The sequence below is a fragment of the Toxorhynchites rutilus genome, chromosome 3 (genome assembly GCF_029784135.1).
Source record: "Toxorhynchites rutilus septentrionalis strain SRP chromosome 3, ASM2978413v1, whole genome shotgun sequence".
In the NCBI taxonomy this organism is placed as follows: Eukaryota; Metazoa; Arthropoda; class Insecta; order Diptera; family Culicidae; genus Toxorhynchites; species Toxorhynchites rutilus.
The window spans coordinates 88,257,151-88,274,566 of record NC_073746.1 but is presented as its reverse complement, the minus strand read 5'-3'; the positions used below and the strand labels follow the sequence as shown (position 1 = coordinate 88,274,566).

At 38.3% G+C, this 17,416-nt stretch overlaps 1 protein-coding gene across 2 annotated transcripts in view; it reads left to right on the top strand.

Moving 5' to 3' along the window:
- Nucleotides 1-17,416, top strand: part of LOC129774818 (protein O-mannosyl-transferase TMTC2) — a 786,337-nt gene that overhangs the window by 682,211 nt on the left and 86,710 nt on the right. For both annotated transcript variants that reach the window (XR_008742781.1, XM_055778813.1), the window contains exon 8: nt 15,127-15,371. Coding sequence is in view for 1 of the 2 variants with exons in the window: in XM_055778813.1 (XP_055634788.1) it covers nt 15,127-15,371 (245 nt within the window). In the remaining variant the exon portion in view is untranslated. The remainder of the gene's footprint in view (nt 1-15,126; nt 15,372-17,416) is intronic.

The window sequence follows — 17,416 nt, the reverse complement described above, 5'->3', positions numbered from 1 at the left end:
ACGATCCGTTCTCAAGTTTTTGGCTTAGAAACACATTTGGCGATTCTTTTTGGTTATAAAAAATATGTTTCTTTTTTTTTAAACATGTTTGTCAGATGTAAACAACCGGCTGTCAAAACCGAGGGGTGCATCGATGGAGAAAACATGGTAAAGCAAATTTACGCAAGTGGATTTTCTTGAATGTTTGATAAAGCTTTTGATATTGGGATACTTTAATTTCAAATGGGGATGGATTTAGTTTTGCGCTCATCAGCGTAATTTAGATAAAAAAAAATCTCAACCCACGGCCTTGAAAGCCATTAGAAACGCCCTGGCTCCCATCGTCGTCTAGGTAACAACTGGGTACTATTAGAAGATCAGTCAATTGAGGTTCCTAGGATAGCGCCCAAGGTCGATCGATTAACAAGCGGACCTACAATCATAATGGCTACGAAGACCACCTGATCGTCAGTGACGATTGTGACGCCACGTTGTCCGCTTTTGTAGTCCGTGTTAGGAAAACACATTTCGAGTCTTCTTGTTTGTCTTAGAGTGGTTTTAAACATTGCAGTTCATTCGCCTCTAAAAGTGATAGTGTACTATTCGAATAAAGTGGTTATCATACCACTTCGTTCAGCCGGCAAAGAGGTATTAAGACCCAAAACCATGTTGAAATGGAAGACGTAGTCCTAGGTAATAAACAGAAGGGAAATATTTGCAGTTCAAGCTCCGTTCTAGTGCGAAAATGGTTCCGGGCAAAGAGATGTCATTTGTGATTTCTATCCACAGTTGTTCTACTGTGGTACGAATCGGTTACGTACAAAAATGATCGCTTCGGAATACATGCAGTATGAAGACAGGAAGTACATGTTTGCAACTGAAGTTCCATCCTTACACAAAAGTGCATCAGGCGACAGTATAAACAAATGTATTTGCGATATCTATTCCAGTCTCGATTCAGAGTTAGTTTTGATATTTCTATCATCGACTTTGATATTCTAGTTGGCCTTCCAGTTATTGCAAACAAATGTTTTACTGTTTTTTTGTTTATTCCATTTAGTTGTGAGTTACAGGGTGTTAACAACGGAAGTCAACAGAGAAAATATTCGGTACATTTTACAGTTTTTTTTTGATAATGGTGTCAATGCTATGTTTATGGTGCCGATACTGTAACAGCTGAAGCCTGTTTCAGTTATTATCTGGTCGCATAAAAAGGGAAGGATGTCATTTTGTAGGTTTTAAGGAAAAAATACATGAAAGTTGTTCGTGTGATACCACCCACCATTTTCTGCACAGTACTGCTGGTAACCGTATTCGCTATCTTGTCCTACCATTTTCCATTTGAGCAAGTTTTTTTATGGTTCTGCCACATTTCTTCAGTTTGCCTTTGATAATTGCCCAATATCTCTTTATGGGACTTTATGGGACGAAAATCCGGACTATTTGGTGGGTTGATTTATTACCTTTAAAATGGCAACACATTATACAATAAAACGGTGCACATTTGACCCGAATCGGACAATCCTAAATATATTAAATAAAGTTTTGAATTACACACAAAAGTAATAGATTACATGTTCCCCAACATAATCTATCCATCTATATATATATAAAAATGGAGTGATGTCTGTCTGTCTGTCTGATTCTTATAGACTCGGAAACTACTGAACCGATCGACATGAAAATTGGTATGTAGGGGTTTTTGGAGCCGGGGAAGGTTTTCGTGATATTTTGAGACCCCTCCCCCCTCTCTAAGGGGGTGGCTGCCATACAAATGAAACACAAATTTCTGCATTACTCGGAAATTAACCAAGCAAACGAAACCAAAGTTGGCATGTGAAAGTTTTAGGGTGCAATAAATGTTTCTATGATGGTTAGACAGTCCTTCCCCCACTCAAAGGGGGGGCTGCCATACAAATGAAACAAAAATTTCTGCATTACTCGAGAATTAAACAAGCAAATGAAACCAAATTTGACATGTGGAGGTTTTAGGATGCAATAAATGTTTCTATGGTGTTAAGATACTCCTTCCCCCTCTCTTAGAGGGGGCTGTCATACAAATGAAACACAATTTTTTGCATTACTCGGAAATTAATCAATCAAACGAAACCAAAGTTGGCATGTGAAAGTTTTAGGGTGCAATAAATGTTTCTATGATGGTTAGACAGTCCTTCCCCCACTCAAAGGGGGGGCTGCCATACAAATGAAACACAAATTTCTGCATTACTCGAGAATTAATCAAGTAAATGGGCGGGACGAAGTTTGCCGGGTCAGCTAGTATTTTATAATTGCAAAATGGCCTTTTCCAAGACTATGTTAAACTGTTTCTTATTTTTAATTTCCTCCTTTTCAAGATCATTCAGTTCATTCTGTTCATTCAATCCATTAAGTTCAGACTGTCATATGTTAGATACAATTAAATCAACCAGCTTTAGCTGCTTGTCTAAAATCAAAAACCAAAAATGTCTATTCAGTCGAGAATTTGGCCCCGCAGAATTTAATCTAATCGATGAAAATCTATTTTTGAGAGCTTTTTTTTATTTAGCATCAGAGAAAAAGCACAAGATAAAATTATAGGCGATTGTATCCAAGACACGACAGCTTAGGACGTAGGATTCCCCATTCGTTTGATTGATTCTTCGTATTTATCATTTCAAATATTATTTATGAATGCAACAAAACTCATAAATGACTCTTTAGTAGTAAGTTACAGTGAGCCTGAAAAAGGATTAATGGCTTGCGTGGATTTGTAAAAGGCAACTGAAAGTGGCGGAGGTGCGCTATTCATACGTACAGGATATGAACAATTTAAAACATTCAATACAATACAACAATACAACAATAGAAAGAAGCGATCGAAAAGTAACTGGAACAGACTATAACATATAATTATCAAATATGGTTTAATTTTAAAATAATATCCAATGTGATGAACAAGCTATCTTCGTAATCCTTCGTCAACAATGCGTTCGTATAATTGAATCATTCAGAGAGTGATTGTGATTGTGATTATGAGAGTGTCATAAATTTCAGATCGAATAATCGATTGACGCATGGTACTTAGAAAACAGTAAACAGGCTTCGAGGATTTAACGTACAATCTTTTGTTATTGAAATTATATGCTTCAAATCGTTTTAAGGCTCAGATGACTTATTATCATTAAGTCTTTTGATAGTTTTGAAGAAAATTTTAAGGGATTTTCGTAGAAAACAAATCAATCAAAAATTTACATAATTGACAGTGGGGAAAAGGCTTGCATGAAGATTTATTTGAACCATAATTTTCTCGTGTACAAACCATCTTCCTAATACGAGTCAAAAATTCGCATTTCACCTTTATAAAATGAAAATTCTACTTTTACTTTTATAACTCTTAAAGTTCTAACAATACGTCTTGAATTCAATAGCAACAGCTAAAACTTCAGGAACAAACCGAACCTTTTTTGTGTCAAATGCGAATACGTATGGTAAAAATATGCCTCGTTAGAAAATTTGTCTCGAATCGTATTAGGCAATCGACTTGTGGACAAAATATCATCTCCTTCACCGCAGACATAATAAAATTATCATCCAAGAGTTTCATGTTAGAGTTTTCATTTTTCTGGAATATTCACCATGGAATTATTTTAATGGTGAAATTAGAATTTCGAGTTTCACATCAATTTCAACGTTCCACCCGAATTCATGCAAATTGCTGCTTTTGCTTTCAATCCCCACGACCTATCGGTGTTTTGTTTGTCAAGCAAACAGCGTACATATCTCTCTAGCAATAAATTTTGTGACCACAGAATTGACCTACCGCACATCCAATTTCATTTTATTGCCTGAATTAAAATTGCCTCTTTGTCAAAACAACAAAACTCGCCCACTCTTTGTTTCTCTCTGTCAAACTAATCCCAAACCCCACTCCACCCTGAGGTACAGCACATCCCAGAGACGATGTCGACGTTGAAAAATATCATACAAAGTCGGTTTGGCACAGGAGCAGGGGGTGTGCTGGTATTGATCCCGAGAGCTCTCGGTCTCCCTTGAAGCACTGGCCAGAAGAAGCAAAACCCTCCTGCACAGGAAGCACGAAAATATCAACTGTAGCCGACACAAGCGGAGAAACATAAATGATTTTTCCTCTCCATTACTCCCAATTTTGTGAAATGGATGATAATTCAACTTTGCTGCTGCTTCGGTTCGACGTTCGACTTTTGCTGTGGGAAATTCAGCTATTCCCTTCTTCGCTGTGGATTCCACAATGTGTCTCTCTGCAATTTGGTTGTCGTTTCCAATGATTCGATTCAGGTTTTACGCGAAAGTGACCCACTTTGGCAGATATGGGTATGGGAGTTTTGAATTTTCTTCATGGGAGTGAGGGGTACAATCATTTCTACCGGAAATGGAACGAAACGGCAAAACAGTCGCTATCTCTAGCGGCAATTGTTGACACAACGCAAGTGAAACTAAGTAACGGATAGACGGCGGCAAGTTAATTTGTACTCAAAAGTCTGGGTGCCGCCGTGCCTAGAGACTATTTTCGCTCCCGGCGGCGGTGATCCCTCCGAACTCGGGTTTCGTCATTGTCCCAGCATTAAATCAAGAGAATGATGATGATTTGCATAAATATTCAACATCCTGAGTGCGGCAGAAGAGGTTCATGAGGCCTAACAAGTTATACATTCATAATGAAAGCAGGCTTTCCTCCACCCGAAGCCATGCGTTGCCGCCGCCCCCAACCCTTTCCCCCGGGATGTTCTGAGCACTGAACTCTCAGTTTAAGTCTCTCTTGAAGTTAGATTTTTTCATCACACTTCACAATCCTTCACGAAAATGGAGTAATCATTGAAGAGGAGATGCGAGATCCTATGGAGGAAAAGCACACAAAAAATCTCTAAACGAAAAAAGGGTTTTTCTTTCCACTTTCCGTTCTGAGATATAATGACTTTTCTCGTTGAATATTTCATAATAATTATGATTACACCTCTCCGTCGAGTGAGGAATCAAAGGTTTCTGGTTTATCCAATGCCACTCTTCTGAAATTCTCTTTGAATGGTAATGTTCACTTTTTTACCACATCGTTGGTCTCCGGAACCGTACAGGATTCATTGCTGCACCACACGTATCGAGCAAAAAAAAAACACAGATCTCGGTCGGAAAAGAGCGATGGAGTCGACAGCATGCGACAGGCCTTCCGTCAAATTAAAACACACACACACACACACGCCGCATCAGGCGTGACATTTCCACTGGAGGAGATTTGCTTCTCCATTAAGATAATCATGTCTCGTTGCTCACCTGGGCGCACAAGATTTTTTTTTCGGGAGGGGAACTCATGAGATGATCTGAATCTGGTTCCGGAACCGGAAACAGCAGTTAAGAAAAAGCATTTTGAACTTATAGTTGAATTTTCAGATTTTTTAACTAGATTTTGTTTTCTTTAGCGAATTCATGATGAGACACTGTTTTTTACTTCATTCCCCCTCGAAGTACTTGTAGACACAGAAAATGTTTTTCAGATCAAATCAATAGTATGGTCAATAGTAGAATGTGTTGGAAAGCAGCAAGAATATGAACGAACAACTCAAGATCAACCTTCAGAGTTGATAAGAGTATCCTTCTATGCAAGTTTATCGGTTATAACGTGCTTTCAAAAAACATTGAAATTTTTTCTTTTCGACGTGGTTTTTGACATAAGACTATGTCTTTGATTTCTATATAGGTCACTTTACGAAAAATGTAACTCAAACGCATATTACTCAAAATCGTTATTGCGACATATGTTGTATAATACACCATTGCACAATGGTCCCGGATGTGCATTTAAGTGAAAATTAGCATTTAGAGATCGACAGTTATTCTCTAGACAAAAACTGTTCTCGACAAAGTTGTTACATATGAAAGAGCGCTAATTTTTATGTTATCAAAAATAGGGTGACCAAAATTGTCGATGAAATAAAAAATATAACTTTCTTATCTATATAGATAGAGGAAAACATAGCTCGACAATGTAGTAGTGCTAGTTATTTGAGACATCTTTGTAGAACAAATTTTTTTTCTATCTCTTCAAATAGCCGATATAGGGTCTTTTTTCTAAGTTGCGTTAGGGTCACCATTAAAAAACGTTTTTTGCTCTAACTTTTACATTTCAAATTCTACATACAAACTGTCTTGGAAAGGCTTTGAGAGCTTACTAATACAAACATTTTGCGATGCAGAACTTGTCAATATCTCAACTTCACTCAAAGTTATTGATATTTCTTCCTAAAAAATACGCTCTCTGCAATTGTTTGTCATTCTTTCTGGGGCAAACTTAAAAAATGTTTGTTGACGGAATTTGAGGGAACAAATTTCACTCTATATAATATGTGATTTTCAAAGATATGTTATTTTTTGACGTAGAACTACGTGTTTCATTAAGGGTGCCAAACCAGCATACAGGTCACGTTTTTATGAAATAAAGTTAACGTTAATGACTTCGCCAGATCGAATTTAGAAAACTCCCTTCGGGCCCGAGGAAGACAGCCCAATGTGCCGGTGAGAGATGTGTTGGCTCGGTTAGACCTTGATTACATGACCCAAATATATGTTTTCCTTAAAGCTATCGATCTTCGTGTGTGATTGTACCTATGTCCTTATACCCTCCTTTTCATCCATTGTGAGCGATTGGCCCCCTTGGTATAAACAGCAAAATAAGTTGAAATGTAAATATACAATAGATATACGAATAGATTTAAGAATCGAGTGTGATCATCAACATTGTAACAATTCCCTTATATCCCATCCCTTTCCTGAAAGAATATGTCACCCTCTAAACTCGAGTAAACCGCGAGTAATCGGTTTCCACCTGACTAACCATAGTGTTAGGAATATTATTTATGTATAGTTTTAAAACATATATTTAAGAATTCGGCTCCTTTAAACTAATGTAACTGAGCCTGTAAAAATAAACGATTTATATATATAAAAAAAAAACGTTAATAACTATTTTTTCCGCGAATGGAAATGAACTGAAAAGTTTATACCCTCTTAAAGCCAAAAAAGAAGAAGAAGAAGAAGGGGAATGATTGAATGTCACCGTGAACAAAGAAAAGAAGAAGAAGAAGAACGGAGGGGCTGAAGCATAAATATTGGCTCTCGTTGTGGCAAACATTCAGTATCGTTCTAAATACGAAACAATGAACATCGCTTGTTCTTCCTTGTTTTGCGTCATCATATGTCTTCGTTTCGTTTCGGAGCTGTGGACACAACCAAATTACTCACTCGCTGATGTCTCTGGCATTGCAATTATTACAGCAAACTGGCGCCATTCGATTAAGGTTCTGAACTACACAATTGTGTGGAAAATCATTAAACTAGGCTATCATCGGCTCACTAAGAAAATAATTGTTCATGTGTTCATGTGAGCCATTTGGTTTCGCACGTTAGTAGCAAGACTGTCGTCACCAAGAATGACAGCTAAGCTAATCGAGACCGCAAATATTATTAGAAAGGGTTTCTGTTGATAAGAGAGCAAAGCGGAAATAGGTGTGTCTGTGTGTGTGTATATTCGAATAATATCCGAAGTTATTAACAAGCGACTTGAACAAAATAACAGCGTCGTTCTACGTCAACAAAATGGTCGTGTCTTGTACACAACCTCCTATATTTTTTTGTATTTGAGTAAATTAGCATTGAAATCATGAGTTTTCGGGGAAAACCCATCAATAACTTTGAACAGGATTAAGTTATCGACAAATTCTGCATCGCAAAATGTTGGTATTGATAAGCTCTAAAAGTCTTACGAAGACAATTTTGATGTAGAATTTTGAATATATAAGTTAGAGTAAAAAACCGGGTTTTTCAAGGTAACCCAAATGTCTCTATCATAGAGGTTTTGGTCCTTATTGGCGAAAAACACTAGCAATAGATTCTTACAATCTTCTCTTGACCCCAATTTCTTATCACTCTGGAAATTTTGCAACGCAAGAAAAAGGTGGTAATCGCTTGGTACTAGGTCTGGACTTAATGGTGGATGCATTAAAACATCCCAATCAAGCTCTCGGAATTGTGTGGCCTTGCGTTGTCCTGATGGAACGAAACACCTCCTCTGTGGGCTGATTCTGGGCTTTTCTGGTCAATCGCTAGCTTCAAACGGTCCGTTTGTTGACAGTAGAGATCTTAATTTAGTGTATTTTTTTTTAATTTAACAAAAAACAAAAATTAATATAAATTGAATTGCACGTATTTTACTGTTGCAGTATCGGCACCATAAACACCATTCACAATTTCAGCAGCCTGGCTTGCATTTTCGCATTCATAAAAGAAAAAGTGTAAAATGTACCTTTGTTGTCCTCCATTGTTAACACCCTGTAACTCACAACTGAATGGAACAAATAAAAACAGCAAAATATAATTTTTAGTGTGAAATGTCATCCTTACATTGAACTTATATTTGAATTGGATGATCAATGTTACGCGAGATAATGATCATTAAATCCAGCTATCGAGAAAAAAATGGATAACTTTTTCTCCAACCAAATATTTATGTAGACTTAACTATTTAGAATTTTGTTTAAAAATGATAAATGATGACTCCTTGTCTTCTTCTGCATAATTGAATAAACAGATGAAAAGGGTAGTCATGGCTTTAATGGTATTTCTGTGTACATTTTTGAACAGTATGTGGTTCCGGATTATACCCAGTTATTTTATCTAACCCGTTTAAAGGATACAAATTTATACAGGAAACGGTTTTTTTTTTCAAGGCATCCATTTTATGTATTAAAAGAGAAAAAAAATTAATATTTCAAACAATGAAAATACTCGATTAAAAATATAAAAATATGATAGCATCTTCTTTGCTTGGAAACTATAAGTAGCTGTATGTCAGATTCGTTGAATGTCTCAGATGAAGAAAAAGGACATGAAAGGATACATTTCCTTCTGCATTCGATATAACATCAAGAGAAACGGCAGTTTTGTACTTCTGATAGGATTTGCGATTAAATGCTCTCTAATTTACTCCAAACTTTGAAAAATCGGCTAGAAAAAACGGCGTTCAATCACTATACCTAATGCTTGCTTCCCCCATCAAAGAATAAATAGATAAGTATCTCAACAACGAAAATGCCAATATTGAACATCTCTCTAATTTTTTGACGTAGGACAACGTCTCACATTAAAGGTGCCAAATCAGAAAACAGGTCGCGTTTTTATGAAATAAAGTTGACATTAATAATTATTTTTTCTGCGAACGGATTTTAACGATTTGCAAACCAATCGAATCAGAAATTTTCTAAGATTTGTTTGATATGCTATCCATTACAATCACATGTATATGGTTTAAATTGATGAAAATTGGAAACATTCTCGTTTCCCCATACATTTTTCTGTCCATTCATGTGCTTTCCCGAACAGAGCTGTCAATAACGGGCAACTTATGTAGCCGCTAGAATAGAAATAACGAAGTAAACTCCATTCTTGCATAGTAAGTAAGCTGTAACTAGCATAAAAGTATTTCATTTCCTCTAAGGAAATGACTCAGAATCATTCGGTGCCCGAAACAACAAAGGTCGCTTATTCTGTTCGGTCTGTGTTTAATGCTTCCCCTCGAGCTGTGAACGCTCGCGAATATTTCACTTGAAGTGCATCTGGAATTGCAATTAACAAAACCATCCCAGCCAAGGCAAAGCAGGCGAAAAAAGAGAAGAGTGCAAATGATTAGAGATCGCTTCTAGCCATCAGCGTTTGGCTTTGTGTGTGTCGCTTGTTTTCGTTGCGCGTAACTTAGAACTTGTTCACTTCCTGTACATATGAATAGCACACCTTCGATACTTGCAGTTGCTATTCGTATTTGCTCTCGTGCGTATCGGCTCTGTTCTGATGCAACAAGCTCCTAGCTTTGTTGACGGATTTAACCGAGAGTCGAGAAACGATTTTTCATAAACGGTCATTCTCGCGATGTTTCATTTTTATCGCTGCAACCGTGTGAATCTGTTAGACGCGTGTTTGATGCTTGTTGAATGACGATGCACGGAAGATGCCTCTCGTTAAATACTCAGTACAATGCGTGCATTGATATAAAAGAACAAATTGCGACATATGACCAATTAGTGTATTGTTCTCGCAAAGGTAAGAAAGAATCGTTGCTGCTCGAAATGATTCTACACGCAAGCAATTAAACATTTTCAGAGTTCCCGGAACTTTTAACTTTTTTTAAGAGTTATTAATAAAATTTCGACGTATTCGCAAATAATATTCGAAATGATAAACCAACAAATTTAAAAAAAAATTCTAGGAGGTTTTGTTCTAGAGTCGACCGCATTGTTGACGTAGAACTACGCTGTAGTTTAATTCAAGTCGCTTGTTTATAACTGCGAATAATATTTTATAATGCTACGAAAATTTTGAAATAACCATTCTACCAGTTTGGTCGCCCAGAAATGATTTTTTATTGTAGAATCATTTGACGATAATTGTTTGATGATTTATTCATGTGCTCGCAGAATAATACATGCTCGAGTAAGCGCAGCTGTCCTTAGTGGAGAAAGTTTTGCTACTGGCAAGCGAAACCAAATCACATACAAAATTCTAGAACGACATTTACTTTCTTGGTGACTAAATAAACGAAATAAACTCTCTCTGTTAATCTGAACAACCTCGGAAAGAGTAGCACTGCTTCATTATGATCAAGATTAGCGCAAATGCAATCCTAGTTGAAAGCAGTTTTACGACTGGCACGTGAACCCAAATAAATTAACACGTTGAGTGCCACGGTTTTATAACGACTATATGGAAATTTTTAAACGTGTTAGGGCCAACGTTTCTTATCGTAGTGGAAGAAATTTTTGTTCAAAAGGGAATGCTTATAATCTTATATGCTTATATTAGTTATCTTCATTCTCATATGCGAAAACAGCGAAAGCGAAAACTCGCTGTCAGTCACCGGTGGCCGACGTGGCAGTCAACGTGTTAATAAGTTATTATAACTTGGTATTCCACAAATAATTTTTTGGTGCACAACCTTAACACCTGCTTCACCATAGCGTCATTTCAATGCATTGAGGCAATGTCAAAGGCACCAATGAAGCTTTGTGATGACAGAAAACAAACAATGTCAACTGTTTGGAAAAAGGCCGAATATTTGCCTCAGCAGAGATTCATTACTAATACCTTAGCGTAAATATTTTCCTCCCGCTATCTCCCTTATAGGACCAATGCACACGGGAGCAGATACAAATGGAGTTCCAGCGTAGCGAAGATGCACTATTTTTACGTACGGGTTATGAAACTGTCAACTTTTTCAGTTCATTCGTCTCTAGCCTTCAAAAAGACCCTTGGAAAACTTTACTTTATCCATCATATTACTCCTCCACCCCTTTTACCTTGAGAAAGGCATTCGATCCCGCCGTTCAGCTCGTCCAGCAGCTATTTTGTACAGTCAATTTCCTCACGAAGAATGAAAGTTTGCCTTAGCGAGATCAACTGTTTATACTCTGGGCAAATATTCCTCTTCGTTCTTCTTCTTTTCCTTTGTTCACGGAGACTTTACATCTTACAATTTCCGCTTCGTTTGCTCATTATTGACAGCTCTGTTCGGGAAAGAACACAAATGGACAAAAAAAAATATATGAGGAAATGGGAATGCTTCCAATTTTCATAAATTTATACCATATATAGACTATGGGATTGTAATGTACAACATATCAAACAAATCTTAGGGAATTTTCGATTCGTTTGGTATGTAAATCGTCAAAATTGGTTCGCGGAAAAAATAGTTATTAACGTTAACTTTATTTCATTAAAACGTGACCTTTTTTTTATTTGGCACCCTTAATGAAAGACGTAGTTCTACGTCAAAAAAAGATTGCGTAGTCCTGTGTCCTAAGCGGTCGTGTCTTGGATACAACCCGATTTTCCGATCGATTTTTCTAATGTATAAATACTTCGAACAGAAAGGATAGTGTAACGTAACGAAATTATGATAGATTTCGAACGCTTATAACTTGGCCATATCTTGATAGGTCGCAGAAAAGTTTCCATCAATCGATTGGAAATATTTCAACGAATCTATCACATTTTGATGTAGGACTACGTCTTTCATTTGTATACCGGGGTGTAAGTTCAATGTTTCGAAAATGAGAGCGTTACATTTGAAGTGCAAGGTTTCGAACGTTGATACCTCTTTGCCGGCTAAAAGGAGTGGTACGATAATCACTTCATTCGAAAGACAAAATGTCCAGGAGTTATATACATTTTAATTAATAACTCAGAAACATATTTCAATAGCTTAAAAATTGCTTTGAAACAGGCTATTGAAATCACACAAATCTGTTTATAAGCCGGTTCCCGCTCGGAAATTCAGAAAAGAAAAGAAGCGAGAAAAGGTCTCGCTCAACCGCCTAAACACTGATTTCCTGATTTTTTATGATTTGCGCTTGGTATTTCCGAGGAGGAATCGATTCCTCTTTTGAGCGTTAATAATTCTTTTCCGGCTCAAGGAAGTGGCATGATACTCACTTTATCCGAAAAATAAAATGTCTAAGAGTTATATGTTTGTTACTTATTGATTGCTAAGCCAACGATAGTACTATGTACACCTTGCGGTTATATCAAAGATCCCACTGCTAGTTTATTTTTTTAATTCTATCATTTATGATTTGCTATCGGAACCAAATAGACTAATAGAGAGTTGCGAAGTTGTTTGCTTCAGAATGCATTCTTCCAAAAATGCCCAAGTCTGGCAATTTAAGCTCCGCTTATTATCTATTTATTACAACGTGTCAGAGTATAAAGCATTGCAATATCGATTACGTAGTCTCACTCCAGCCAGCGGGCGTCAATAATCTTTCTTAATGTTGCATTCTTAAGCATAAGTTTTGTTAGATACGAATTGCGATGGATAAATCACTTCGGATGGTCGATAGCATATTGAGAATTAAGTATATCGATAAACGATTTTGTTGGCAACCTCATATCCAAAGTGGAAGCTCGATGAAATGATATATTGTATTTCACGAACATGATTTTCATTCTATGAAATTGGTTATATCTCAAGAACGGTTAGTCCTGGAATAAAACTTTATGTATAGTTTTTCTTGTGGAATCTAATGTAGATTCCATCTTCAAAGGCTACGATTTCACAAAGTATTGAAATTTTATAAATTTTGTAAAAAAATATATCTCCATTTCGATGAGTCCATCATGGCACAACTATAAGTCAAACTTTATTGAAATGAAAGGGGTTCCTAATATAAATATACAAAAAAAATATCGAAGGGGTTATGTTTTAAAATATAATTGTTTTTAAAACTACATCCAATTTTTGAGTAAGTTTTGTTAATGGTATACAGTTAACAGTTAACAGTGCGAAGCATCACTCGATGCCACTCGAAATGATCGTATTTTGCTTTTGCTATTATTTTTTTTCTAAAAAGACACTAATATTCTAAGAAGAATTTCGTCTCCTGAATGTACTATTTGTGTTTTTTTTTTCAATATTTGAAGACATCCCTTCGTTCCATGAATTTATCGAAGTTCTGGCCTAGAAGTTACCCATAATCCATTAGCACTTACGTCCCGTCGTTCAGAGGCAACTATCTGCGGTACTTTTCAAAACTATGAGACTTCGGGACGTGTCTCCGTGACCGCTAGGTTCTATCTCTTCCTCCGGTTTGGCTGCTCGCTGCCCCGGAAGAACGAACCTTTTTGCTGGTGAATTATTTGAACGCTATTTTGACTGATTTTTTAATCAACCGGCGTATTTTATGGATTTGCACTGATCGTTTAACTTCAACCTCTTCAATTCAAAATGAACGGGTTTGAAATGTTGAGGGCTGGACGAGCCACACTGTCAAGACAAAGTACTGTCAACACAATCCAGATCCATCACCAGGAGTGCTACTGTGAAATGAGTTACCCATCCCGCCTTTTGGACTTAACACGTTGAGCCCAGCGTCGGTCCCTAGGGGCCGACGTTGAGCTTCTTGGTAGAAAAGCGCTGACTGACTGGGACTGACAGTTACAAAATGAGAAAATAAAAATATATACGATTTGTTTTTGGATGTTTTACAAAATGTGACTACTTTCTAGTCGAATTTCTGACTATTTCCTATTTATACAATCAATATCGTTGGGAGCTGGGACCGACACTGATATTGCACAAAGCCTCTCGATGCGGGCTGAATGGAAAGCGAGGAAAAATCGGGGCTCAACGTGTTAGTCGACCTTTGGTTCCCATCTGAATCATTGCGAATCTGAATTACGCCAAGCTTCTCCACTGTCCTCCATCAAAATCTATGGTTACCTTATAATTCAGGAGGAAAATGAAGCTATGCGTATGAGGTATAGATTGATGGGTTTTTTAGGTTTGGTTTGGCTGTAGTCAGAATATTACCGGGCTCTTAACTTTTTAACATTCTTACACAATAATCCCCAGATCCGGAAATGCTCTCAGCACCATGAGAAAAACGACGATCACTTCATACATCAATCAACACAAAACACATTGCCCACAGACCACTGGAAGATGAGCAAAAATGGCTTCCTCGAATGACATCAGTGTGGATTTGTTCTTTATGTCAGCTTTCGTCATAAAAATCACGTTACGAATTTTCACATTTTTTGTCTCGCTCGTTATTTCCATGATGTGCCTCCACACAGTTCTAGTTTACCTAGCACTCTATCTCCGAGGTGCTTTTACCGATTACAAGAGGAACCGCCGTTTGCCCGGAACCTCTAATGTCCCCCGTGCTTGCGCTTCGTATTTGGTTGGAAGGCAGGTTGACGACCCGCCAGTGGGAGGGGGGAGAACGTTTCAAGCGCAACACCAATGTGGAACGGGCAGAAAGTGCAGTCCAATTATCTGTGGATTACGTCTTTCATCGCATAACGAAACGGATGGAATATCTACGACCACTTTTCCTGTGAAGTGGCCGTCCTTATTTTGCTGTCTTGTGAAAATCTCCAAGCCCTTTTAACGGTGACATCGATGGTTTACCGCCCCATCTCTCCGGCGCAGAGTAAGTGAGTGGTCACCGCCCCAGCGTGGATTAAAAAGCTTATCGCCCACGTAAAACCGAAAGAAATTTCCGCCTGTGTCCTTTTCTGCTGCTAATGCTCTTATCGTTGACGTAACACTCCGGATCTAATTTCACGTTTTTGCTTCTTATTTTCTTTCAGTGGCCTATCTTAACCTGGGCACGTCGCTAATAGCCCTCGGCCGCTGCCAAGAGGCCGCCAGTGTGCTTCGCGAGGGCTCCAAGCTGGATGGTGCTGGACTGCGCGATCGGGCAGCACATGACAATGCCCGGATCAGTGCACTGTTGCAGCTGGGAAATCTCTATGCGGACCAAGGCAAGCTGCAGCGAGCACTGGCCGTTTACCGAGAGGCATTGCACATACTGCCCGATCGATACCCACCCCAGGTAAGTGTAGTTGCTATTAACCGTGCTCTTAATTGTCCGCCGTCAACAATATTTTATCTAAATTTGTGGAATACTTCTGTTGTCAGTTCCACGATAAACTTCTAATTGAAAGACAAATTTTCCTGGGTCGCAAATTTGCTTACATTTCCATAAAATTGTCATTCCTACCTGTGGCCAACGGATGCAAAGAACCGACAAAACGATACGGCACAATACACACATTTCTTGGGCCAATTCCGCCGTAAACGACAATTTAATTACCGTAAAAATTAGCGACGGGAATAAAATAAACGTACCCATTGGACAGGACGGTAAGGAGGAGAAAAAAAAACCCCGGCCAGCCCAGGCACCCCGAACGGAATTGTCCTCTCGCTAATAAAACTAAACTACATGATAGCGAAAACGCCACACCGTTAACACACAGGTCTCTGATAAAAATACCCTATTTATAGGTTGGTCGGTAATAAAACTGCTGCTGGTCTTTGCTGGTCAGCCCAAGTCGCTATTGCCGGCGGTCCGCGCCGTACCGGGGAATAGCAAATGAACGGAACTCTTGGGTGGTTCGGTTCGGTTGTGATCCTGCGATCGACGCCCCCCCCCCCCCACTCCTCCATCCGCCCTGCTCAATGATTCCAATATGGAGGAACCCATGAACGTGTGTGCGAGGGAGCACAAACTGCTCGCCGGTCCCAAAGTGTTAAAAAGCATAACCAAGTTAGCAATCACCACACCGCCATACCATCCGATTGGTACGCCAAGGGAGGGTCGGTGAATCGGAGCTTAGGGGGGTGCGCTGAGAACGGGGAAAGTTAACGAGCTAGTTGAAAGAGATGATGAAAGCACCAGGAGGTAGCGATGGGGGGCGGCGTGGGGATAGTGCGAAATCCGAAAGTCCGGCGCGCTCGGTGCCGGGTGTAAATATCGGATTCCGGCAATCACTTCCTCGATGCTAACAGGCAAAGTGGAACCGGTAATAACGATAAATATTAACGGTGTGAATGAGAGTAGAACAAATAACAGAAGAAACAAAAATCTAGTCAACGGTCCACGTGTTTGCCATTTTTGGGATGGGAAAGAGGCAGTTTTATGAACTAGTGCTGCGAATTCCGATGATAGCTTAATTTGCCGAATGCTGATTGGAAGCCAGGAAATTTGGGAGCATACATTATAATGGATGTACGTAATATTATTTTCATGTACTAACCTTTTTATGCATAAGTAGTTGATTTCCATTAACTGTCTTGTGAAACACTTAACAAGACATCAGAATGTATGCTCGTAGAATGGTTTATTTTACACTATTATTGTTACGACCTTTCGGTCGGCGCGACTCCCCTCACAATTTGAGGTAGCCTTGCAGTAAGCACGAGAGAAATGTCATGATGACACGACGGGCTCTCGATTAGTAAGACGTAATCCAAGCAGCTAGGTGGTGATTTCAGAAACAGAAAAAATATAAATTCTCACATTGCGAGCACGTGAAATAGCAAATTTATTTATTTTTTAGTATTTCATTTGCCAAGATAGCTTCCAATTCAAGTTCAATTTTGTGTTTGACTAGCCCAACCGTTGACAGATATAGGTAACATTGAATTTATTGAAAAATTGTATAACCATAGACCTGAAATGGTGATTTTCCTAGGCAAACCTAAAAATACTTCGAATTGCGTGTTCGAGAGCCATCGCGTACTTCGAGAGACATATTTATACTTCAGATTGGAGTTTCATATATTTACGGTTTGTTTCCAACAGCAACTGAAGGTTAGAGTAGAAATCTGAAGCGAGAAAAGATATAAAATTAGTTAACAATATAATCTGTTAACTAATTTTATATACAGAAGAAATAATCTCACAGAAGTGTAGCAAGAGGCAAATAAAAAGAAGAAGTAGAAGAGAGGAGTAACAGTACTAAACGTAAGATAACGGCTGTAATGCAAATGTTTATACTCATGACTTGCCACAATTCTCTGTACTTTTAGGATGCTTTTAATACTCGTATTATTATAACTCGGAAACTAGCTTACTCCAGCCCAGCTTGTTGGGCT